The sequence below is a fragment of the Oncorhynchus keta genome, chromosome 35 (genome assembly GCF_023373465.1).
Source record: "Oncorhynchus keta strain PuntledgeMale-10-30-2019 chromosome 35, Oket_V2, whole genome shotgun sequence".
Taxonomy (NCBI): Eukaryota; Metazoa; Chordata; class Actinopteri; order Salmoniformes; family Salmonidae; genus Oncorhynchus; species Oncorhynchus keta.
Window position 1 is genome coordinate 79200016 of NC_068455.1, and position 25417 is coordinate 79225432.

Below are 25417 nucleotides of genomic sequence, written 5' to 3' on the forward strand. Positions count from 1 at the left end.
GAGGAGAGACAGGAGACAGGAGAGAGGAGAGCGAGAAGAGAGATAGAGAGAGAGACAGGAGATACAAGAGAGAGGAGAGAGAGGAGAGAAAGGAGAGACAGGAGAGAGGAGAGAGAGGCAGGAGATACAGGAGAGAGGAGAGACGGGAGAGGAGAGAGAGAGAAAGACAGGAGAGAGGAGAGACACGTGAGAGTCTCTCTAACCTCCTCAGCAAGGAGAGAGAGAGAGGTCAGACACCCTACCCACTAACCTCCTCAGCCAGGAGAGAGAGGTCAGACACCCTACCCACTAACCTCCTCAGCAAGGAGAGAGAGGTCAGACACCCTACCCACTAACCTCCTCAGCCAGGAGAGAGAGGTCAGACACCCTACCCACTAACCTCCTCAGCAAGGAGAGAGAGGTCAGACACCCTACCCACTAACCTCATCAGCCAGGAAAGAGAGGACAGACACCCTACCCACTAACCTCCTCAGCCAGGAGAGAGAGGTCAGACACCCTACCCACTAACCTCCTCAGCCAGGAGAGAGAGGTCAGACACCCTACCCACTAACCTCCTCAGCCAAGAGAGAGAGGTCAGACACCCTACCCACTAACCTCCTCAGCCAGGAGAGAGAGAGAGGTCAGACACCCTACCCACTAACCTCCTCAGCCAGGAGAGAGAGAGAGGTCAGACACCCTACCCACTAACCTCCTCAGCCAGGAGAGAGAGGTCACACACCCTACCCACTAACCTCCTCAGCCAGGAGAGAGAGAGAGGTCAGACACCCTACCCACTAACCTCCTCAGCCAGGAGAGAGAGAGAGGTCAGACACCCTACCCACTAACCTCCTCAGCCAGGAGAGAGAGGTCAGACACCCTACCCACTAACCTCCTCAGCCATGAGAGAGAGGTCAGACACCCTACCCAATAACCTCCTCAGCCAGGAGAGAGAGGTCAGACACCCTACCCACTAACCTCCTCAGCCAGGAGAGAGGTCAGACACTCCCCCACTGACCTCCTCAGCCAGGAGAGAGGTCAGACACCCTACCCACTAACCTCCTCAGCCAGGAGAGAGGTCAGACACCCTACCCACTAACCTCCTCAGCCAGGAGAGAGGTCAGACACCCTACCCACTAACCTCCTCAGCCAGGAGAGAGAGTCAGACACCCTACCCACTAACCTCCTCAGCCAGGAGAGAGAGGTCAGACACCCTACCCACTAATCTCCTCAGCCAGGAGAGAGAGAGAGGTCAGACACCCTACCCACTAACCTCCTCAGCCAGGAGAGAGAGGTCAGACACCCTACCCACTAACCTCCTCAGCCAGGAGAGAGAGGTCAGACACCCTACCCACTAACCTCCTCAGCCAGGAGAGAGAGGTCAGACACCCTACCCACTAACCTCCTCAGCCAGGAGAGAGAGGTCAGACACCCTACCCACTAATCTCCTCAGCCAGGAGAGAGAGATCAGACACCCTACCCACTAATCTCCTCAGCAAGGAGAGAGAGAGAGGTCAGACACCCTACCCACTAACCACCTCAGCCAGGAGAGAGAGAGGTCAGACACCCTACCCACTAACCTCCTCAGCAAGGAGAGAGAGAGAGGTCAGACACCCTACCCACTAACCTCCTCAGCAAGGAGAGAGAGGTCAGACACCCTACCCACTAACCTCCTCAGCCAGGAGAGAGAGAGAGGTCAGACACCCTACCCACTAACCTCCTCAGCAAGGAGAGAGAGAGAGGTCAGACACCCTACCCACTAACCTCCTCAGCCAGGAGAGAGAGGTCAGACACCCTACCCACTAACCTCCTCAGCCAGGAGAGAGAGGTCAGACACCCTACCCACTAACCTCCTCAGCCAGGAGAGAGAGGTCAGACACCCTACCCACTAACCTCCTCAGCCAGGAGAGAGAGGTCAGACACCCTACCCACTAACCTCCTCAGCCAGGAGAGAGAGGTCAGACACCCTACCCACTAACCTCCTCAGCCAGGAGAGAGAGGTCAGACACCCTACCCACTAACCTCCTCAGCCAGGAGAGAGAGAGAGGTCAGACACCCTACCCACTAACCTCCTCAGCCAGGAGAGAGAGAGTCACTAACCTCCTCAGCCAGGAGAGAGAGAGGTCACCACCCTACCCACTAACCTCCTCAGCCAGGAGAGAGAGAGAGGTCAGACACCCTACCCACTAACCTCCTCAGCCAGAGAGAGAGAGAGGTCAGACACCCTACCCACTAACCTCCTCAGCCAGGAGAGAGGTCAGACACCCTACCCACCTCCTCAACCTCCTCAGCCAGGAGAGAGAGGTCAGACACCCTACCCACTAACCTCCTCAGCCAGGAGAGAGAGGTCAGACACCCTACCCACTAACCTCCTCAGCCAGGAGAGAGAGGTCAGACACCCTACCCACTAACCTCCTCAGCCAGGAGAGAGAGGTCAGACACCCTACCCACTAACCTCCTCAGCCAGGAGAGAGGTCAGACACCCTACCCACTAACCTCCTCAGCCAGGAGAGAGAGGTCAGACACCCTACCCACTAACCTCCTCAGCCAGGAGAGAGGGACAGACACAACCCTACCAGACACTAACCTCCTCAGCCAGGAGAGAGAGGTCAGACACCCTACCCACTAACCTCCTCAGCCAGGAGAGAGAGGTCAGACACCCTACCCACTAATCTCCTCAGCCAGGAGAGAGAGATCAGACACCCTACCCACTAATCTCCTCAGCAAGGAGAGAGAGAGAGGTCAGACACCCTACCCACTAACCTCCTCAGCCAGGAGAGAGAGAGAGGTCAGACACCCTACCCACTAACCTCCTCAGCAAGGAGAGAGAGAGAGGTCAGACACCCTACCCACTAACCTCCTCATCAAGGAGAGAGAGGTCAGACACCCTACCCACTAACCTCCTCAGCCAGGAGAGAGAGAGAGGTCAGACACCCTACCCACTAACCTCCTCAGCAAGGAGAGAGAGAGAGGTCACACACCCTACCCACTAACCTCCTCAGCCAGGAGAGAGAGGTCAGACACCCTACCCACTAACCTCCTCAGCAAGGAGAGAGAGAGAGGTCACACACCCTACCCACTAACCTCCTCAGCCAGGAGAGAGAGTCAGACACCCTACCCACTAACCTCCTCAGCAAGGAGAGAGAGGTCAGACACCCTACCCACTAACCTCCTCAGCCAGGAGAGAGACAGAGGTCAGACACCCTACCCACTAACCTCCTCAGCCAGGAGAGAGAGGTCAGACACCCTACCCACTAATCTCCTCAGCCAGGAGAGAGAGAGAGGTCAGACACCCTACCCACTAACCTCCTCAGCAAGGAGAGAGAGAGAGATCACACACCCTACCCACTAACCTCCTCAGCCAGGAGAGAGAGGTCAGACACCCTACCCACTAACCTCCTCAGCAAGGAGAGAGAGAGGTCACACACCCTACCCACTAACCTCCTCAGCCAGGAGAGAGAGAGGTCAGACACCCTACCCACTAACCTCCTCAGCCAGGAGAGAGAGAGAGGTCAGACACCCTACCCACTAACCTCCTCAGCCAGGAGAGAGAGAGGTCAGACACCCTACCCACTAACCTCCTCAGCCAGGAGAGAGGTCAGACACCCTACCCACTAACCTCCTCAGCCAGGAGAGAGAGGTCAGACACCCTACCCACTAACCTCCTCAGCCAGGAGAGAGAGAGAGGTCAGACACCCTACCCACTAACCTCCTCAGCCAGGAGAGAGAGGTCAGACACCCTACCCACTAACCTCCTCAGCCAGGAGAGAGAGGTCAGACACCCTACCCACTAACCTCCTCAGCCAGGAGAGAGAGGTCAGACACCCTACCCACTAACCTCCTCAGCCAGGAGAGAGAGGTCAGACACCCTACCCACTAACCTCCTCAGCCAGGTTAGAGAGGTCACACACCCTACCCACTAACCTCCTCAGCCAGGAGAGAGAGAGAGGTCAGACACCCTACCCACTAACCTCCTCAGCCATGGTGTGTAGCCTGAGTGCCCAGTCCTCAGCTTGGTCCAGTACTGTAGACAGGTCAGTAGCTGGTCCATGTTTCAGAGCTGTGGCAGCCTCTTCTATCTGCTGTAGGTTATTCAGTCTCAGGTGTCTGAGGGCACGGTCTAACTGAGTTACACAAGACCAGTCGTCTAACAACGGTAGCTCCACCCTAGTGGGAAGAGATCATAGACAAGTCAAGGAGGGAGAGAGAGAGAGAGAGAGAGAGAGAGAGAGAGAGAGAGAGAGAGAGAGAGAAGGTAAGAGCATTGGGAATTCATATTGACTATTAAAATTCAAACACATAGTAAATGGTATATAAGCGATGGATTGGCTAATATATATGAGTCGCATTTGGAACAGCCAATAGCCTACCTGCAATCAGCGATGACCTGATCCAATAGGTTGACCACTTTTAGCTCAACCTCCTCCAGGTCACTTCCTGACTTCAGTTCCAACTGGACTTCCTTTAGGTTAGATTCCTATAGAGAGACAGAGGTTACACACACACACACCCACACACGCACAAGCACACACACACACACGCACACACACCCACACACACACACGCACAAGCACACACACACACACTCACACACACCCACACACACACACGCACAAGCACACACACACCCACACACACCCACACAAGCACACACACACCCACACACACACACGCACAAGCACACACACACACACCCACATACACCCACACACACACACGTACAAGCACACACACGCGCACACACACCCACACACGCACATGCACAAGCACACTCACACACAAACACACACACACCCAAACCCACACAAACACACAGCGTACTCACCAGTCGGTCGACCATAGCCAGTATCATGTTGAGTGCTTCTATTCGTGGCCTGACGTCCTCCCACTCTGAAGACAGGACCACCACTGGTTTCACGTTACCCCACGGCAGGTAGTAGTAGTGACAACCTGAGAGACACAGTCTGTTATCCCACAACAGGTAGTATAGTAGTAGTGACAACCTGAGAGACACAGTCTGTTATCCCCTAACAGGTAGTATAGTAGTAGTGACAACCTGAGAGACACAGTCTGTTATCCCACGACAGGTAGTATAGTAGTAGTGACAACCTGAGAGACACAGTCTGTTATCCCACAACAGGTAGTATAGTAGTAGTGACAACCTGAGAGACACAGTCTGTTATCCCACAATAGGTAGTATAGTAGTAGTGACAACCTGAGAGACACAGTCTGTTATCCCACAACAGGTAGTATAGTAGTAGTGACAACCTGAGAGACACAGTCTGTTACCCCACAACAGGTAGTATAGTAGTAGTGACAACCTGAGAGACACAGTCTGTTACCCCACAACAGGTAGTATAGTAGTAGTGACAACCTGAGAGACACAGTCTGTTACCCCACAACAGATAGTATAGTAGTAGTGACAACCTGAGAGACACAGTCTGTTATCCCACAACAGGTAGTATAGTAGTAGTGACAACCTGAGAGACACAGTCTGTTACCCCACAACAGGTAGTATAGTAGTAGTGACAACCTGAGAGACACAGTCTGTTATCCCACAACAGGTAGTATAGTAGTAGTGACAACCTGAGAGACACAGTCTGTTATCCCACAACAGGTAGTATAGTAGTAGTGACAACCTGAGAGACAGTCTGTTACCCCACAACAGATAGTATAGTAGTAGTGACAACCTGAGAGACACAGTCTGTTATCCCACAACAGGTAGTATAGTAGTAGTGACAACCTGAGAGACACAGTCTGTTATCCCACAACAGGTAGTATAGTAGTAGTGACAACCTGAGAGACACAGTCTGTTATCCCAACAGGTAACAGGTAGTATAGTAGTAGTGACAACCTGAGAGACACAGTCTGTTATCCCACAACAGGTAGTATAGTAGTAGTGACAACCTGAGAGACACAGTCTGTTATCCCACAACAGGTAGTATAGTAGTAGTGACAACCTGAGAGACACAGTCTGTTACCCCACGACAGGTAGTATAGTAGTAGTGACAACCTGAGAGACACAGTCTGTTATCCCACAACAGGTAGTATAGTAGTAGTGACAACCTGAGAGACACAGTCTGTTATCCCAGGACAGGTAGTATAGTAGTAGTGACAACCTGAGAGACACAGTCTGTTATCCCAGGACAGGTAGTAGTAGTGACAACCTGAGAGACACAGTCTGTTGTCCCACAACAGGTAGTATAGTAGTAGTGACAACCTGAGAGACACAGTCTGTTATCCCACAACAGGTAGTATAGTAGTAGTGACAACCTGAGAGACACAGTCTGTTATCCCACAACAGGTAGTAGTAGTGACAACCTGAGAGACACAGTCTGTTATCCCACAACAGGTAGTATAGTAGTAGTGACAACCTGAGAGACACAGTCTGTTATCCCACGACAGGTAGTATAGTAGTAGTGACAACCTGAGAGACACAGTCTGTTACCCCACGACAGGTAGTATAGTAGTAGTGACAACCTGAGAGACACAGTATGTTATCCCACAACAGGTAGTATAGTAGTAGTGACAACCTGAGAGACACAGTCTGTTATCCCACAACAGGTAGTATAGTAGTAGTGACAACCTGAGAGACACAGTCTGTTATCCCACAACAGGTAGTAGTAGTGACAACCTGAGAGACACAGTCTGTTATCCCACAACAGGTAGTATAGTAGTAGTGACAACCTGAGAGACACAGTCTGTTATCCCACAACAGGTAGTAGTAGTGACAACCTGAGAGACACAGTCTGTTATCCCACAACAGGTAGTATAGTAGTAGTGACAACCTGAGAGACACAGTCTGTTATCCCACAACAGGTAGTATAGTAGTAGTGACAACCTGAGAGACACAGTCTGTTATCCCACAACAGGTAGTATAGTAGTAGTGACAACCTGAGAGACACAGTCTGTTATCCCACAACAGGTAGTATAGTAGTAGTGACAACCTGAGAGACACAGTCTGTTATCCCACAACAGGTAGTATAGTAGTAGTGACAACCTGAGAGACACAGTCTGTTATCCCACAACAGGTAGTATAGTAGTAGTGACAACCTGAGAGACACAGTCTGTTACCCCACAACAGGTAGTATAGTAGTAGTGACAACCTGAGAGACACAGTCTGTTACCCCACAACAGGTAGTATAGTAGTAGTGACAACCTGAGAGACACAGTCTGTTATCCCACAACAGGTAGTATAGTAGTAGTGACAACCTGAGAGACACAGTCTGTTATCCCACAACAGGTAGTATAGTAGTAGTGACAACCTGAGAGACACAGTCTGTTATCCCACAACAGGTAGTAGTAGTGACAACCTGAGAGACACAGTCTGTTATCCCACAACAGGTAGTATAGTAGTAGTGACAACCTGAGAGACACAGTCTGTTATCCCACAACAGGTAGTATAGTAGTAGTGACAACCTGAGAGACACAGTCTGTTACCCCACAACAGGTAGTATAGTAGTAGTGACAACCTGAGAGACACAGTCTGTTATCCCACAACAGGTAGTATAGTAGTAGTGACAACCTGAGAGACACAGTCTGTTATCCCACAACAGGTAGTATAGTAGTAGTGACAACCTGAGAGACACAGTCTGTTATCCCACAACAGGTAGTATAGTAGTAGTGACAACCTGAGAGACACAGTCTGTTATCCCACAACAGATAGTAGTAGTGACAACCTGAGAGACACAGTCTGTTACCCCACAACAGGTAGTATAGTAGTAGTGACAACCTGAGAGACACAGTCTGTTATCCCACAACAGGTAGTATAGTAGTAGTGACAACCTGAGAAACACAGTCTGTTATCCCACAACAGGTAGTATAGTAGTAGTGACAACCTGAGAGACACAGTCTGTTATCCCACAACAGGTAGTATAGTAGTAGTGACAACCTGAGAGACACAGTCTGTTACCCCACAACAGGTAGTATAGTAGTAGTGACAACCTGAGAGACACAGTCTGTTATCCCACAACAGGTAGTATAGTAGTAGTGACAACCTGAGAGACACAGTCTGTTATCCCTGAGAGACAGGTAGTATAGTAGTAGTGACAACCTGAGAGACACAGTCTGTTATCCCACAACAGGTAGTATAGTAGTAGTGACAACCTGAGAGACACAGTCTGTTATCCCACAACAGGTAGTATAGTAGTAGTGACAACCTGAGAGACACAGTCTGTTACCCCACAACAGGTAGTATAGTAGTAGTGACAACCTGAGAGACACAGTCTGTTATCCCACAACAGGTAGTATAGTAGTAGTGACAACCTGAGAGACACAGTCTGTTATCCCACAACAGGTAGTATAGTAGTAGTGACAACCTGAGAGACACAGTCTGTTATCCCACAACAGGTAGTATAGTAGTAGTGACAACCTGAGAGACACAGTCTGTTATCCCACAACAGGTAGTATAGTAGTAGTGACAACCTGAGAGACACAGTCTGTTATCCCACAACAGGTAGTATAGTAGTAGTGACAACCTGAGAGACACAGTCTGTTATCCCACAACAGGTAGTAGTAGTAGTGACAACCTGAGAGACACAGTCTGTTACCCCACAACAGGTAGTATAGTAGTAGTGACAACCTGAGAGACACAGTCTGTTATCCCACAACAGGTAGTATAGTAGTAGTGACAACCTGAGAGACACAGTCTGTTATCCCACAACAGGTAGTATAGTAGTAGTGACAACCTGAGAGACACAGTCTGTTATCCCACAACAGGTAGTATAGTAGTAGTGACAACCTGAGAGACACAGTCTGTTATCCCACAACAGGTAGTATAGTAGTAGTGACAACCTGAGAGACACAGTCTGTTATCCCACAACAGGTAGTATAGTAGTAGTGACAACCTGAGAGACACAGTCTGTTATCCCACAACAGGTAGTATAGTAGTAGTGACAACCTGAGAGACACAGTCTGTTATCCCACAACAGGTAGTATAGTAGTAGTGACAACCTGAGAGACACAGTCTGTTATCCCACAACAGGTAGTATAGTAGTAGTGACAACCTGAGAGACACAGTCTGTTATCCCACAACAGGTAGTATAGTAGTAGTGACAACCTGAGAGACACAGTCTGTTATCCCACAACAGGTAGTATAGTAGTAGTGACAACCTGAGAGACACAGTCTGTTATCCCACAACAGGTAGTATAGTAGTAGTGACAACCTGAGAGACACAGTCTGTTACCCCACAACAGGTAGTATAGTAGTAGTGACAACCTGAGAGACACAGTCTGTTATCCCACAACAGGTAGTATAGTAGTAGTGACAACCTGAGAGACACAGTCTGTTATCCCACAACAGGTAGTATAGTAGTAGTGACAACCTGAGAGACACAGTCTGTTATCCCACAACAGGTAGTATAGTAGTAGTGACAACCTGAGAGACACAGTCTGTTATCCCACAACAGGTAGTATAGTAGTAGTGACAACCTGAGAGACACAGTCTGTTATCCCACAACAGGTAGTAGTAGTGACAACCTGAGAGACACAGTCTGTTACCCCACAACAGGTAGTATAGTAGTAGTGACAACCTGAGAGACACAGTCTGTTACCCCACAACAGGTAGTATAGTAGTAGTGACAACCTGAGAGACACAGTCTGTTACCCCACGACAGGTAGTATAGTAGTAGTGACAACCTGAGAGACACAGTCTGTTACCCCACAACAGGTAGTAGTAGTGACAACCTGAGAGACACAGTCTGTTATCCCACAACAGGTAGTATAGTAGTAGTGACAACCTGAGAGACACAGTCTGTTATCCCACAACAGGTAGTATAGTAGTAGTGACAACCTGAGAGACACAGTCTGTTACCCCACAACAGGTAGTATAGTAGTAGTGACAACCTGAGAGACACAGTCTGTTATCCCACAACAGGTAGTATAGTAGTAGTGACAACCTGAGAGACACAGTATGTTATCCCACAACAGGTAGTATAGTAGTAGTGACAACCTGAGAGACACAGTCTGTTATCCCACAACAGGTAGTATAGTAGTAGTGACAACCTGAGAGACACAGTCTGTTATCCCACAACAGGTAGTATAGTAGTAGTGACAACCTGAGAGACACAGTCTGTTACCCCACAACAGGTAGTATAGTAGTAGTGACAACCTGAGAGACACAGTCAGTTAAGAGACACGCGTTTGACAAGGCTAACAACATTCTATGTCTTCTGTCAAATGAAAAAACCTACTGGTCACATTATTTAGCTAAATCTAAATTCACCTGTTTTGATAATTCACAGTTGTCAAACGATCAATAAAGAGTAGACTCATAATGACGTTTTTTCCAATTGTAGAATTGTATCTGTACCAACTAGTTCTGTCCACCAGATGGCGCTGTGACTCACCGTCGAACACAGCTCTGCTGAACTGCGTCGTTGAGGCCAGAGGAAGACAGGTATAGTCAAACTTGTTGCCGTAGTTACCGATGCTGACCTCAAACTGTATCGCGTCGTCAACGTCCTGGAGGAGCGTGGCGGAGTAGAACGACGCAAAGAGAGAATACTTTCTCTTACGCATGAATTTCTGGGAGAGAGGAGAGGAGAGGAAGAGGAAGAGGAAGAGGGTTAGAGGGAGAGGAAGAGGAAGAGGGTTAGAGGGAGGGAGGGAGGGAGGGAGGGAGGGAGGGAGGGAGGGAGGGAGGGAGGGAGGGGAGGGAGGGAGGGAGGGAGGGAGAGGAGGGAGGGAGGGAGGGAGGGAGGGAGGGAGGGAGGGAGGGAGGGAGGGAGGGAGGAGGGAGGAGAGGGGGAGAGGAGAGGAGGGATGGGGAGGGAGGAGAGGAGGGATGGGGAGAGGAGAGGAGGGAGAGGAGGAGAGGAAGATGGGTAGAGGAGAGGAGAAATGGCGAGAGGAGAGGAGAGATGGGGAGAGGAGAGGAGGGATAGGGAGATGAGAGGAGGGATGGGTAGAGGAGAGGAGGGATAGGGAGATGAGAGGAAAGGAATGGTCTGTCAAAGTCGCTCTTCTGATGAGTCTGATTACGTAGCCTCTGAACCCCTGAACCCTCTCACCTGTACCACCAATAGGTCATCGTTGGTTATGTCTTCTACACTGGCCTGCACCGTGTCCACCAGCTTGGTACTGAGCTCCATCAGAACACGACCACGATACGCTACTCCCTCACCCTGGAGGAGAGAGAGAGAGAGAGAGAAGGAGAGAGAGAGAGAGAGAGAGAGAGAGAGAGAGAGAGAGAGAGAGAGAGAGAGAGAGAGAGAGAGAGAGAGAGAGAGAGGAGAGAGAGAGAGAGAGAGATGGAGAGAGAGAGAGAGAGAGAGAGAGAGAGAGAGAGAGAGAGAGAGAGAGAGAGAGAGAGAGGGGAGAGAGGAGATAGAGGGGGAGAGAGATGGAGAGAGATGGAGAGAAACAGAGAGAGAGATGGAGAGAGAGAGAGAGAGAGAGAGAGAGATAGAGATGGAGAGAGAGACAGAGAGAGATGGAGAGAGACAGAGAGAGATGGAGAGAGACAGAGAGAGATGGAGAGAGAGACAGGGAGAGATGGAGAGGGAGAGAGACAGAGAGAGAGAGAGGGAGAGAGAGAGAGAGAGAGAGAGAGAGAGAGAGAGAGAGAGAGAGAGAGATGGAGAGATGGAGAGAAAGAGAGAGCAGGGGTGAGAGAGATTCACAAACCTTCCATAACAAAGCCATCACCTACAGAGAGATGAACCTGGAGAAGAGTCCCCTAAGCAAGCTGGTCCTGGGGCTCTGTTCACAAACACAAACAGACCCCACAGAGCCCCAGGACAGCAACACAATTAGACCCAATCAAATCATGAGAAAACAAAAAGATAATTACTTAACACATTGGAAAGAATTCAATCAGAAATTTTGCAAACTAGAATGCTATTTGGCCCTAAACAGAGAGTACACAGTTGCAGAATACCTGACCACTGTGACGGACCCAAAATGAAGGAAGGAGCATAGCCTTGCTATTGAGAAAGGCCACCGTAGGCAGACCTGGCTCTCAAGAAAATACAATATATTTTATTTATTTAACCAGGTAAGTTGACTGAGATTCTCATTTGCAGCAACGACCTGGAGTTACAGGGATGAATGAGCCAATTGTAAACTGGGGATTAATTAGGTGACCGTGATGGTTTGAGGGCCAGATTGGAAATTTAGCCAGGACACCGGGGTTAACACCCCTACTCTTACGATAAGTGCCATGGGATCTTTAATGACCTTAGAGAGTCAGGAGTCCTGGGGCATTGGGCTAATTTTTTTAGACCAGAGGAAAGAGTGCCTCCTACTGGCCCTCCAACACCACTTCCAGCAGCATCTGGTCTCTCATCCAGGGACCAACTCAGGACAAACCCTGCTTTGCTTCAGAGGCCAGCAGTCGTATGCAGGGTTGTATGCTGCTGGCTATGTGCTCACTGCCCACAAAATGAGGTGGAAACTGAGCTGCACTTCCTAACCTCCTGCCCAATGTATGACCATATTAGAGACACATATTTCCCTCAGATTACACAGATCCACAAATAATTTGAAAACAAACCCAATTTTGATACACTCCCATATCTACTGGGTGAAATACCACAGTGTTCCATCACAGCAGCAAGATTTGTGACCTGTTGCCACGAGAAAAGGGCAACCAGTGAAGAACAAACAAATGATAAATACACCCCATATTTATGATTATTTATTTTACCATTTGTACATCGTTAAAACACTGTATATATACTTAGTATAACCTTTGTAATGTCTTTATTCTTTTGGAAGTTTTGTGAGTGTAATGTTTACTGTTCATTTTTATTTTCACTTTTATTTATTATCCACTTCATTTGCTTTGGCAATATAAAAATATTTTTCCCATGTCAACAAGCTTCTTGAACTGAATTGAATTGAAAGGGAAAGAGAAAGGAGAGAGAGAGAGAGAGAGAGAGAGAGAGAGAGAGAGAGAGAGAGAGAGAGAGAGAGAGAGATCAGAGAGAGCATGAGAGAGAAGAGAGAATCAGAGAGAGAGAGAGAGATCAGAGATCAGAGAGAGAATCAGAGAATCAGAGAGAGAGAGAGAATCAGAGAGAGAGAATCAGAGAGAGAGAGAGAGAGAGAATCAGAGAGAGAGAGAGAATCAGAGAGAGAAAGAGAATCAGAGATAGAGAGAGAATCAGAGAGAGAGAGAGAATCAGAGAGTCAGAGAGAGAAAGAGAGAATCAGAGAGAGAGAGAAAGAGAGAATCAGAGAGAGAGAGATAATCAGAGAGAGAGAAATCAGAGAGAGAGAGAGAATCAGAGAGAGAGAGAATCAGAGAGAGAGAGAATCAGAGAGAGAGAGAGAGAAATCAGAGAGAGAGAGAGATCAGAGAGAGAGAATCAGAGAGAGAGAGAGAGAGAGAGAGAGAGAGAGAGAGAGAGAGAGAGAGAATCAGAGAGAGAGAGAGAGAGAGAGAGAGAGAGAGAATCAGAGAGAGAAAGAGAGAATCAGAGAGAGAGAGAGAGAAAGAGAGAATCAGAGAGAGAGAGAAAGAGAGAATCAGAGAGAGAGAATCAGAGAGAGAGAGAATCAGAGAGAGAGAGAATCAGAGAGAGAGAGAATCAGAGAGAGAATCAGAGATAGAGAGAGATCAGAGAGAGAGAGAATCAGAGAGAGAGAATCAGAGAGAGAGAGAATCAGAGAGAGAGAATCAGAGAGAGAGAATCAGAGAGAGAGAATCAGAGAGAGAGAATCAGAGAGAGAGAAAGAGAGAGAGAGAGAGAGAGAGAGAATCAGAGAGAGAGAATCAGAGAGAGAAGAATCAGAGAGAGAGAGAATCAGAGAGAGAGAATCAGAGAGAGAGAATCAGAGAGAGAGATCAGAGAGAGAGAGAATCAGAGAGAGAGAATCAGAGAGAGAGAATCAGAGAGAGAGAAATCAGAGAGAGAGAATCAGAGAGAGAGAATCAGAATCAGAGAGAGAGAATCAGAGAGAGAGATCAGAGAGAGAGAATCAGAGAGAGAGATCAGAGAGAGAGAATCAGAGAGAGAGAATCAGAGAGAGAGAATCAGAGAGAGAGAATCAGAGAGAGAGAATCAGAGAGAGAAGAATCAGAGAGAGAGAGAGAATCAGAGAGAGAGAATCAGAGAGAGAGAATCAGAGAGAGAGAGAATCAGAGAGAGAGAATCAGAGAGAGAGAATCAGAGAGAGAGAATCAGAGAGAATCAGAGAATCAGAGAGAGAGAATCAGAGAGAGAGAGAGAGAATCAGAGAGAGAGAATCAGAGAGAGAGAATCAGAGAGAGAGAATCAGAGAGAGATCAGAGAGAGAGAATCAGAGAGAGAGAGAGAGAATCAGAGAGAGAGAATCAGAGAGAGAGAATCAGAGAGAGAGAATCAGAGAGAGAGAGAATCAGAGAGAGAGAATCAGAGAGAGAGAATCAGAGAGAGAGAATCAGAGAGAGAGAGAGAGAGAGAGAATCAGAGAGAGAATCAGAGAGAGAGAATCAGAGAGAGAGAATCAGAGAGAGAGAATCAGAGAGAGAGAATCAGAGAGAGAGAATCAGAGAGAGAGAGAATCAGAGAGAGAGAATCAGAGAGAGAGAATCAGAGAGAGAGAATCAGAGAGAGAGAATCAGAGAGAGAGAATCAGAGAGAGAGAATCAGAGAGAGAGAATCAGAGAGAGAGAGAATCAGAGAGAGAGAATCAGAGAGAGAGAATCAGAGAGAGAGAGATCAGAGAGAGAGAGAATCAGAGAGAGAGAATCAGAATCAGAGAGAATCAGAGATCAGAGAGAGAGAATCAGAGAGAGAGAGAGAATCAGAGAGAAATCAGAGAGAATCAGAGAGAGAGAATCAGAGAGAGAGAATCAGAGAGAGAGAGAATCAGAGAGAGAGAATCAGAGAGAGAGAATCAGAGAGAGAGAATCAGAGAGAGAGAATCAGAGAGAGAGAGAATCAGAGAGAGAGAATCAGAGAGAGAGAGAATCAGAGAGAGAGAATCAGAGAGAGAGAGAGAATCAGAGAGAGAGAGAATCAGAGAGAGAGAATCAGAGAGAGAGAATCAGAGAGAGAGAATCAGAGAGAGAGAGAATCAGAGAGAGAGAATCAGAGAGAGAGAATCAGAGAGAGAGAATCAGAGAGAGAGAATCAGAGAGAGAGAGAATCAGAGAGAGAGAATCAGAGAGAGAGAATCAGAGAGAGAGAATCAGAGAGAGAGAATCAGAGAGAGAGAATCAGAGAGAGAGAATCAGAGAGAGAGAGAATCAGAGAGAGAGAATCAGAGAGAGAGAATCAGAGAGAGAGAAGAATCAGAGAGAGAGAATCAGAGAGAGAATCAGAGAGAGAGAATCAGAGAGAGAGAGAATCAGAGAGAGAGAATCAGAGAGAGAGAATCAGAGAGAGAGAATCAGAGAGAGAGAATCAGAGAGAGAGAGAATCAGAGAGAGAGAATCAGAGAGAGAGAATCAGAGAGAGAGAATCAGAGAGAATCAGAGAGAGAGAGAGAGAGAGAGAATCAGAGAGAGAGAATCAGAGAGAGAGAGAGAATCAGAGAGAGAGAATCAGAGAGAGAGAATCAGAGAGAGAGAATCAGAGAGAGAGAATCAGAGAGAGAGAAATCAGAGAGAGAGAAATCAGAGAGAGAGAATCAGAGAGAGAGAGAATCAGAGAGAGAGAATCAGAGAGAGAGAATCAGAGAGAGAGAATCAGAGAGAGAGAGAATCAGAGAGAGAGAATCAGAGAGAGAGAATCAGAGAGAGAGAGAATCAGAGAGAGAGAATCAGAGAGAGAGAATCAGAGAGAGAGAGAGAATCAGAGAGAGAGAATCAGAGAGAGAGAATCAGAGAGAGAGAATCAGAGAGAGAGAGAGAGAATCAGAGAGAGAGAGAGAATCAGAGAGAGAGAGAGAATCAGAGAGAGAGAGAATCAGAGAGAGAGAATCAGAGAGAGAGAATCAGAGAGAGAGAATCAGAGAGAGAGAGAGAATCAGAGAGAGAGAGAGAATCAGAGAGAGAGAGAGAATCAGAGAGAGAGAGAATCAGAGAGAGAGTATCAGAGAGAGAGAATCAGAGAGAGAGAATCAGAGAGAGAGAATCAGAGAGAGAGAATATAAAATACAGCTCATCATTCAACAGATTGTTCATCAAACTTCCCAAAGATGTATCGCTGTTGCTGTTTGCTCGGGGGATTACCTTAATCAATCAATCAACCAATCAATCAACCCATTAACCAATCAATCAATTACCTTGCCCAAGTTGAGAGCCTCGTGGGGGTCGTTGAAGGCGGTGAACTCCCTGAGGCTTCCGTACAGGTTGACGTAGCAGGGGCCAAAGGTCGGCAGGAAACCCAGACTGTCATCCACTACAGACCCAACATGGAGGGGATGTGTTAGTTTCACCCATTACAATACAGGTTGGGATCAATTAAAGGAAACTGTCATCCACTACAGACCCAACATGGAGGGGATGTTTTAGTTTCACCCATTACAATACAGGTTGGGATCAATAAAAGGAAACTGTCATCCACTACAGACCCAACATGGAGGGGATGTTTTAGTTTCACCCATTACAATACAGGTTGGGATCAATTAAAGGAAACTGTCATCCACTACAGACCCAACATGGAGGGGATGTTTTAGTTTCACCCATTACAATACAGGTTGGGATCAATTAAAGGAAACTGTCATCCACTACAGACCCAACATGGAGGGGATGTGTTAGTTTCACCCATTACAATACAGGTTGGGATCAATAAAAGGAAACTGTCATCCACTACAGACCCAACATGGAGGGGATGTTTTAGTTTCACCCATTACAATACAGGTTGGGATCAATTAAAGGAAACTGTCATCCACTACAGACCCAACATGGAGGGGATGTTTTAGTTTCACCCATTACAATACAGGTTGGGATCAATAGAAAGACAACCAAACTTGACAGTCATGATGGAACCAGAGGTCGACGTGGAAGAACCTTGGTTCAGTACCATGCTGGATCTATTGGTACGGGTGGTTCAGTACCATGCTGGATCTATTGGTACGGGTGGTTCAGTACCATGCTGGATCTATTGGTACGGGTGGTTCAGTACCATGTTGGATCTATTGGTACGGGTGGTTCAGTACCATGCTGGATCTATTGGTACGGGTGGTTCAGTACCATGCTGGATCTATTATTACGGGTGGTTCAGTACCATGCTGGATCTATTGGTACGGGTGGTTCAGTACCATGCTGGATCTATTATTACGGGTGGTTCAGTACCATGTTGGATCTATTGGTACGGGTGGTTCAGTACCATGCTGGATCTATTGGTACGGGTGGTTCAGTACCATGCTGGATCTATTATTACGGGTGGTTCAGTACCATGCTGGATCTATTGGTACGGTTGGTTCAGTACCATGCTGGAACTATTGGTACGGGTGGTTCCAGTACCATGCTGGATCTATTGGTACTGGTGGTTCAGTACCATGCTGGATCTATTGGTACGGTTGGTTCAGTACCATGCTGGATCTATTGGTACGGGTGGTTCAGTACCATGCTGGATCTATTGGTACGGGTGGTTCAGTACCATGCTGGATCTATTGGTACGGGTGGTTCAGTACCATGCTGGATCTATTGGTACGGGTGGTTCAGTACCATGCTGGATCTATTGGTACGGGTGGTTCAGTACCATGCTGGATCTATTGGTACGGGTGGTTCAGTACCATGCTGGATCTACTGGTACGGGTGGTTCAGTACCATGCTGGATCTATCGGTACGGGTGGTTCAGTACCATGCTGGATCTATTGGTACGGGTGGTTCAGTACCATGCTGGATCTATTGGTATGGATGAATCAGTACCATGCTGGATCTATTGGTACGGGTGGTTCAGTACCATGCTGGATCTATTGGTACGGGTGGTTCAGTACCATGCTGGATCTATTGGTACGGGTGGTTCAGTACCATGCTGGATCTATTGGTACGGGTGGTTCAGTACCATGCTGGATCTATTGGTATGGGTGGTTCAGTAACATGCTGGATCTATTGGTACGGTTGAATCAAACATGGAAAATAAGAAACAAGACGTACTGAAACTCTGAAGGTTCCTTGGGACCAATTCATCTGAATGCAGAGGGAGATGATAGGAGACATTAGGACAGAGACAGAACGAGTTCAGGAAGTCCTGAAGGAAGTCCTACCAACACACTACCATACAGGAAGTCCTACCAACACACACTACCGTACAGGAAGTCCTGAAGGAAATCCTACCAACACACACTACCGTACCGGAAGTCCTGAAGGAAATCCTACCAACACACTACCATACAGGAAGTCCTGAAGGAAGTCCTACCAACACACACTACCATACAGGAAGTCCTACCAACACACACTACCGTACAGGAAGTCCTACCAACACACACTACCGTACAGGAAGTCCTGAAGGAAGTCCTACCAACACATACTACCATACAGGAAGCCCTGAAGGAAGTCCTACCAACACACTACATTACAGGAAGTCCTACCAACACACTACCGTACAGGAAGTCCTACCAACACACACTACCATACAGGAAGTCCTACCAACACACTACCATACAGGAAGTCCTACCAACACACACTACCATACAGGAAGTCCTACCAACACACACTACCATACAGGAAGTCCTACCAACCCACACTACCGTACAGGAAGCCCTACCAACACACTACCATACAGGAAGTCCTACCAACAAAATACATAACAGGAAGTCCTACCAACACACACTACCATACAGGAAGTCCTGAAGGAAGTCCTACCAACACATACTACCATACAGGAAGCCCTGAAGGAAGTCCTACCAACACACACTACCGTACAGGAAGTCCTACCAACACACTACATTACAGGAAGTCCTACCAACACACTACCATACAGGAAGTCCTACCAACACACTACCATACAGGAAGTCCTACCAACACACACTACCATACAGGAAGTCCTACCAACACACACTACCATACAGGAAGTCCTACCAACACACTACCATACAGGAAGTCCTACCAACACACTACCATACAGGAAGTCCTACCAACACACACTACCATACAGGAAGTCCTACCAACACACACTACCATACAGGAAGTCCTACCAACACACACTACCATACAGGAAGTCCTACCAACACACTACCATACAGGAAGTCCTACCAACACACACTACCATACAGGAAGTCCTACCAACACACACTACCATACAGGAAGTCCTACCAACACATACTACCATACAGGAAGTCCTACCAACACACTACCATACAGGAAGTCCTACCAACACACACTACCATACAGGAAGTCCTACCAACACACTACCGTACAGGAAGTCCTGAAGGAAATCCTACCAACACACACTACCATACAGGAAGTCCTACCAACACACACTACCATACAGGAAGTCCTACCAACACACTACCATACAGGAAGCCCTGAAGGAAGTCCTACCAACACAATGCTCACTGTGGCTCAACCAACTAGACAAAGTAAAACCAAAACCAATCCATGCATCACACCAAGGATCATAAGGGTATTGGTAGCTGAGATCAATATTATATGTATCAACTATGGGTATTGATAGATGATATCAGTATTGATCAACTATTGGTATTAATAGCTGATATCAATATGAATCAATACTATGGGTATTAATAGCTGATATCAATATAATATTAATCAATACTATGGGTATCAATAGCTGATATCAGTATTATATTAATCAATACTATGGGTATCAATAGCTGATATCAATATTGATCAATACTATGGGTATTAATAGCTGATATCATTATGAATCAATACTATGGGTATCAATAGCTGATATCAGTATTATATTAATCAATACTATGGGTATTAATAGCTGATATCAATATTGATCAATACTATGGGTATTAATAGCTGATATCAATATTGATCAATACTCTGGGTATTATTAGCTGATATCAATATGAATCAATACTATGGGTATCAATAGCTGATATCAATATAATATTAATCAATACTATGGGTATTAATAGCTGATATCAATATGAATCAATACTATGCGTATCAATAGCTGATATCAATATAATATTAATCAATACTATGGGTATTAATAGCTGAGGTGAATCAGTGTCAGTATGAAACAACAAATTAAACAATGTTAGTTCGTAGCCCTTCCATGCTACTGCAGTATTTTGCTATAACAGCCACAACCAAAACCAGTCCAGACCAGTGCTCCAGTGGAAACACCAGTCCAGACCAGTAAACACCAATTGTCAAAACCAGTCAGTTAAGACTAGTGCAGACCAGTGTCACAAACCACTCAAACCAGTCCAGACCACTCCAAAACAGTCCAGACCAAACCAGTCCACACTAGTCCAAACCAGTCCAGACCAGTCCAAACCAGTCCAAGCCAGTCCAAGCCAGTCGAGATCAGTGTCTCACCATCTATCGCTCCTCCCGGGGCAGAGATCTTAGACATGCAGAGATGGGCGGTCCCGATGACATCATTGTGGCTGGCTCGGTCCCAGTCCAGGACACGAACCCTCATCTTTTCACACATGGAGGGGAACTGGGAGAAGAAGAGTAAAGGGTTCGTAGGAGGACTGGGAGAACAAGTATTTGATACACTGCCGATTTTGCAGGTTTTCCTAATTACAAAGCATGTAGAGGCCTGTAATTTTTTTATCATAGGTACACTTCAACTGTGAGAGACGGAATCTAAAACAAAAATCCAGAAAATCACATTGTATGATTTTTAAGTAATTAATTAGCATTTTATTGCATGACATAAATATTTGATCACCTACCAACCAGTAAGAATTCCGGCTCTCACAAACCTGTCAGTTTTTCTTTAACCTGTTACTCCTACCCCCTACTTTTTCGAACATTCTGTTAAAAATCGCGCAACATTTCAGCGCCCTGCTGCTCATGCCAGGAATATAGTATATGCATATGATTAGTATGTGTGGATAGAAAACACTCAGGCGTTTATAAAACTGGTAAAATCATGGCTGTGACTATAACAGAACGTGCGTTTCATCGAAAAGCGCAGGAAAATCTGATCACTGAAAATTGGAAAATATATCAATGCGCCACTTGCATGAATTGTCTATGGGAAAGCAAATTACCTGGAGCCGAGATTGCAATTCCTACAGCTTCCACACGATGTCAACAGTCTTGTCATTTGTCTAGGCTTTGTTTCTTGATCAAAAGAAGAAGAGACAGCCGATTTCTTCAGGTCTCGGACCGGATATTTTGGTTGAGATTTACCCGGACATTATTTCCAGACGTACCCCTATAGAATACACATCGCCTCGTGATCAATTTGATCGCTTATTAACGTTTACTAATACCTAAAGTTGCATTACAAAAGTATTTCAAAGTGTTTTGTGAAAGTTTATCTTCGACTTTTTTAATTTTAAAAAATGACGTTACAAGACGCTATTTTTTTCCGTTTATCACACAGTCTTCATAGATCGATATCTAGGCTATATATGGACCGATTTAATCGGAAAAAAGACCCAATAGTGATTATGGGACATCTAGGAGTGCCAACAAAGAAGATGGTCAAAGGTTATGAATGTTTTATATTTTATTTGTGCGGTTTGTGTAGCGCCGACTATGCTAATTATTTTGTTTACGTCCCCTGCGGTTCTTTTGGGGTGTTACATGCTATCAGATAATAGCTTCTCGTGCTTTCGCCGAAAAGCATTTTAAAAATCTGACTTGTTGCCTGGATTCACAACGAGTGTAGCTTTAATTCAATACCCTGCATGTGTATTTTAATGAACGTTTGAGTTTTAACTAGTACTATTAGCATTTAGCATAGCGCATTTGCATTTCCAGATGTCTAGATGGGACGCCTGCGTGCCAGGTAGGAGCAAGAGGTTTCTTTAAGAAGCCCTCCTGTTCTCCACTCATTACCTGTATTAACTGCACCTGTTTGAACTCCTGTTTGAACTCTTACCTGTATAAAAGACACCTGTCCACACACTCAATCAAACAGACTACAACCTCTCCACAATGGCCAAGACCAGAAAGGGTGTAAGGACATCAGGGATAAATTGTAGACCTGCACAAGGCTGGGATGGGCTACAGGACAATAGGCAAGCAGCTTGGTGAGAAGACAACAACTATTGGCACAATTATTAGAAAATGGAAGAAGTTCAAGATGACGGTCAATCACCCTCGGTCTGGGGCTCCATGCAAGATCTCACCTCGTGGGGCATCAATGATCATGAGGAAGGTGAGGGATCAGCCCAGAACTACACGGCAGGACCTGGTCAATGACCTGAAGAGAGCTGGGACCACAGTCTCAAAGAAAATCATTAGTAACACACTACGCCGTCATGGATTAATATCCTGCAGAGCACGCAAGGTCCCCCTGCTCAAGCCAGCGCATGTCCAGGCCCGTCTGAAGTTTGCCAATGACCATCTGGATTATCCAGAGGAGGAATGGGAGAAGGTCATGTGGTCTGATGAGATAAAAATAGAGCTTTTTGGTCTAAACTCCATTCGCCGTGTTTGGAGGAAGAAGGATGAGTACAACCCCAAGAACACCATCCCAACCGTGAAGCATGGAGGTGGAAACATCATTCTTTGGGGATGCTTTTCTGCAAAGGGGACAGGACGACTGCACCGTATTGAGGGGAGGATGGATGGGGCAATGTATTGCGAGATCTTGGCCAACAACCTCCTTCCCTCAGTAAGAGCATTGAAGATGGGTCGTGGTTGGGTCTTCCAGCATGACAACGACCCGAAACACACAGCCAGGGCAACTAAGGAGTGGCTCCGTAAGAAGCATCTCAAGGTCCTGGAGTGGCCTAGCCAGTCTCCAGACCTGAACCCAATAGAAAATCTTTGGAGGGAGCTGAAAGTCCGTATTGCCCAGCGACAGCCCCGAAACCTGAAGGATCTGGAGAAGGTCTGTAATGGAGGAGTGGGCCAAAAGCCCTGCTGCAGTGTGTGCAAACCTGGTCAAGAACTACAGGAAACGTATGATCTCTGTAATTGCAAACAAAGGTTTCTGTACCAAATATTAAGTTCTGCTTTTCTGATGTATCAAATACTTATGTCATGCAATAAAATGCAAATTATTTACATAAAAATAATACAATGTGATCTGAAATGTGAAATTACAGACCTCTACATGCTTTGTAAGTAGGAAAACCTGCAAAATCGGCCGTGTATCAAATACTTGTTCTCCCCACTGTATATTATATAATAGTAGTATTAATTACTAGATATATATTATGTATACCCGTATGGGCATGGCCAGGCTTTGATTCCACTGAGGGTTGGCATTCTTCTCCATGATCTTACTGCACATCTGGAAGGAAGTAATGAAAACATGGAAATGTGAAAATGTGTGTAGTGTGTGTAGTGTAGTGTGTGTAGTGTAGTGTCTGTGTAGTTTAGTGTCTGTGTGGTTTAGTGTCTGTGTAGTTTAGTGTCTGTGAAGTTAGTGTCGGTGTAGTTTGTGACAGTGTAGTTAGTGACGGTGTAGTTTAGTGTCTGTGTAGTGGGTGTCTGTGTGGTTAGTGTCTGTGTGGTTAGGGTCTGTGTAGTTAGGGTCTGTGTAGTGAGTGTCTGTGTAGTTAGGGTCTGTGTAGTTAGGGTCTGTGTAGTGAGTGTCTGTGTAGTGAGTGTCTGTGTAGTTAGGGTCTGTGTAGTGAGTGTCTGTGTAGTTAGGGTCTGTGTAGTGAGTGTCTGTGTAGTGAGTGTCTGTGTAGTTAGAGTCTGTGTAGTTAGTGTCTGTGTAGTTAGGGTCTGTGTAGTTAGGGTCTGTGTAGTTAGGGTATGTGTAGTTAGGGTCTGTGTAGTTAGGGTCTGTGTAGTTAGGGTCTGTGTAGTTAGGGTCTGTGTAGTAAGGGTCTGTGTAGTTAGGGTCTGTGCAGTTAGGGTCTGTGTAGTTAGGGTCTGTGTAGTTAGGGTCTGTGTAGTGAGTGTCTGTGTAGTTAGGGTCTGTGTAGTTAGGGTCTGTGTAGTTAGGGTCTGTGTAATTAGGGTCTGTGTAGTTAGTGTCTGTGTAGTTAGTGTCTGTGTAGTTAGTGTCTGTGTAGTGTAGTGTATGTGTAGCTAGGGTCTGTGTAGTTAGTGTCTGTGTAGTTAGGGTCTGTGTAGTTAGGGTCTGTGTAGTTAGTGTCTGTGTAGTTAGGGTCTGTGTAGTTAGGGTCTGTGTAGTTAGGGTCAGTGTAGTTAGGGTCTGTATAGTTAGGGTCTGTGTAGTTAGGGTCTGTGTAGTTAGTGTCTGTGTAGTTAGTGTCTGTGTAGTTAGAGTCTGTGTAGTTAGGGTCTGTGTAGTTAGTGTCTGTGTAGTGTAGTGTATGTGTAGTTAGGGTCTGTGTAGTTAGTGTCTGTGTAGTTAGGGTCTGTGTAGTTAGGGTCTGTGTAGTTAGGGTCTGTGTAGTTAGTGTCTGTGTAGTTAGGGTCTGTATAGTTAGGGTCTGTGTAGTTAGGGTCTGTGTAGTTAGTGTCTGTGTAGTTAGTGTCTGTGTAGTTAGGGTCTGTGTAGTTAGGGTCTGTGTAGTTAGGGTCTGTGTAGTTACGGTCTGTGTCGTTTAGTATGTTTAATATAAGTCACATGTTGATCTTTGTCTGTGTGTCACACAGGTTTGCTAGCATGTGTGTGTTTACCGTTTTTCCAGCGAAGTTGACTTCAACTAAGGGGTCGACCAGGTTCTTCCTGTTGCTGTCGAATCCCAGGACCTGTCTCATCCCATCCATAAAGGCATCGTCCACTGTGAAGATAATTATTTTATTGTTAACAATATCACGCAAACACATATTTCATACATTATGAGAGGAACAAAACAGAGTACACACACAGACAAACAGACACACTCACTCTGAGGCAGGTCCTCAGCTCTGAATACTTTGAGTGTGAAGATGGCTCCTCTGAGTGTGAGTCCAGCAGGACGCAACAGGTTCCCCTCTATATCCTCCTTATCCACCACTCCCTCCTTCTTATCCACCTAGGAGACAGAGAGAGAGAGAGAGAGAGAGGGGGGGCACAGAGAGACAGAGAGAAGGAGAGAGAGAGAGAGAGAGAGAGAAAGAGGGACAGAGAGAGAGAGACATAGAGAGAGAGAGAGAGAGAGAGAGAGAGAGAGAGAGAGAGAGAGAGAGAGAGAGAGAGAGAGAGAGAGAGAGAGAGAGAGAGAGAGAGAGAGAGAGGAGAGAGAGAGAGAGAGAGAGAGAGAGAGAGAGAGAGAGAGAGAGAGAGAGAGAGACAGACAGAGAGACAGAGAGAGAGAAGGAGAGAGAAAGAGAGAGAGAAAGAAAGAGAGAGAGAGAAAGAAAGAGAGACAGAGAAAGAGAGAGAAAGATTTATAATTAGTTTTTCCCCTCAAAGAGCTTTATTACAGCCTAACAAATCCTCATTATACCCCCCAAGTTGTACCTTGTTAAAAGTTTATTTCTGGAATTTCTTTCATTGCATCGCATTTGAGCCAATCAGTTGTGTTGTGACAAGGTAAGGGTGGTATACAGAAAAGATAGCCCTATTTGAGACCAAGTCCATATTATCACAGGAACAGCTCAAAT

The 25417-nt window shown here is 46.4% G+C and overlaps 1 protein-coding gene across 5 annotated transcripts in view; it reads right to left on the minus strand.

The window, feature by feature from the left end:
- Positions 1–25417, minus strand: part of dysf (dysferlin, limb girdle muscular dystrophy 2B (autosomal recessive)) — a 352696-nt gene that overhangs the window by 235998 nt on the left and 91281 nt on the right. For 3 of the 5 annotated variants that reach the window (XM_052497966.1, XM_052497964.1, XM_052497962.1), the window contains exons 13-23: positions 24720–24846; positions 24509–24612; positions 23133–23201; positions 20315–20441; positions 17951–17983; positions 16132–16247; positions 10986–11099; positions 10323–10500; positions 4802–4926; positions 4347–4453; positions 3948–4143 (exon numbers count right to left, since the gene is read on the minus strand). In XM_052497966.1, the coding sequence (XP_052353926.1) occupies positions 3948–4143; positions 4347–4453; positions 4802–4926; positions 10323–10500; positions 10986–11099; positions 16132–16247; positions 17951–17983; positions 20315–20441; positions 23133–23201; positions 24509–24612; positions 24720–24846 (1296 nt within the window). The remainder of the gene's footprint in view (positions 1–3947; positions 4144–4346; positions 4454–4801; positions 4927–10322; positions 10501–10985; positions 11100–16131; positions 16248–17950; positions 17984–20314; positions 20442–23132; positions 23202–24508; positions 24613–24719; positions 24847–25417) is intronic. The other 2 variants (XM_052497965.1, XM_052497963.1) reach the window with 1 other exon arrangement.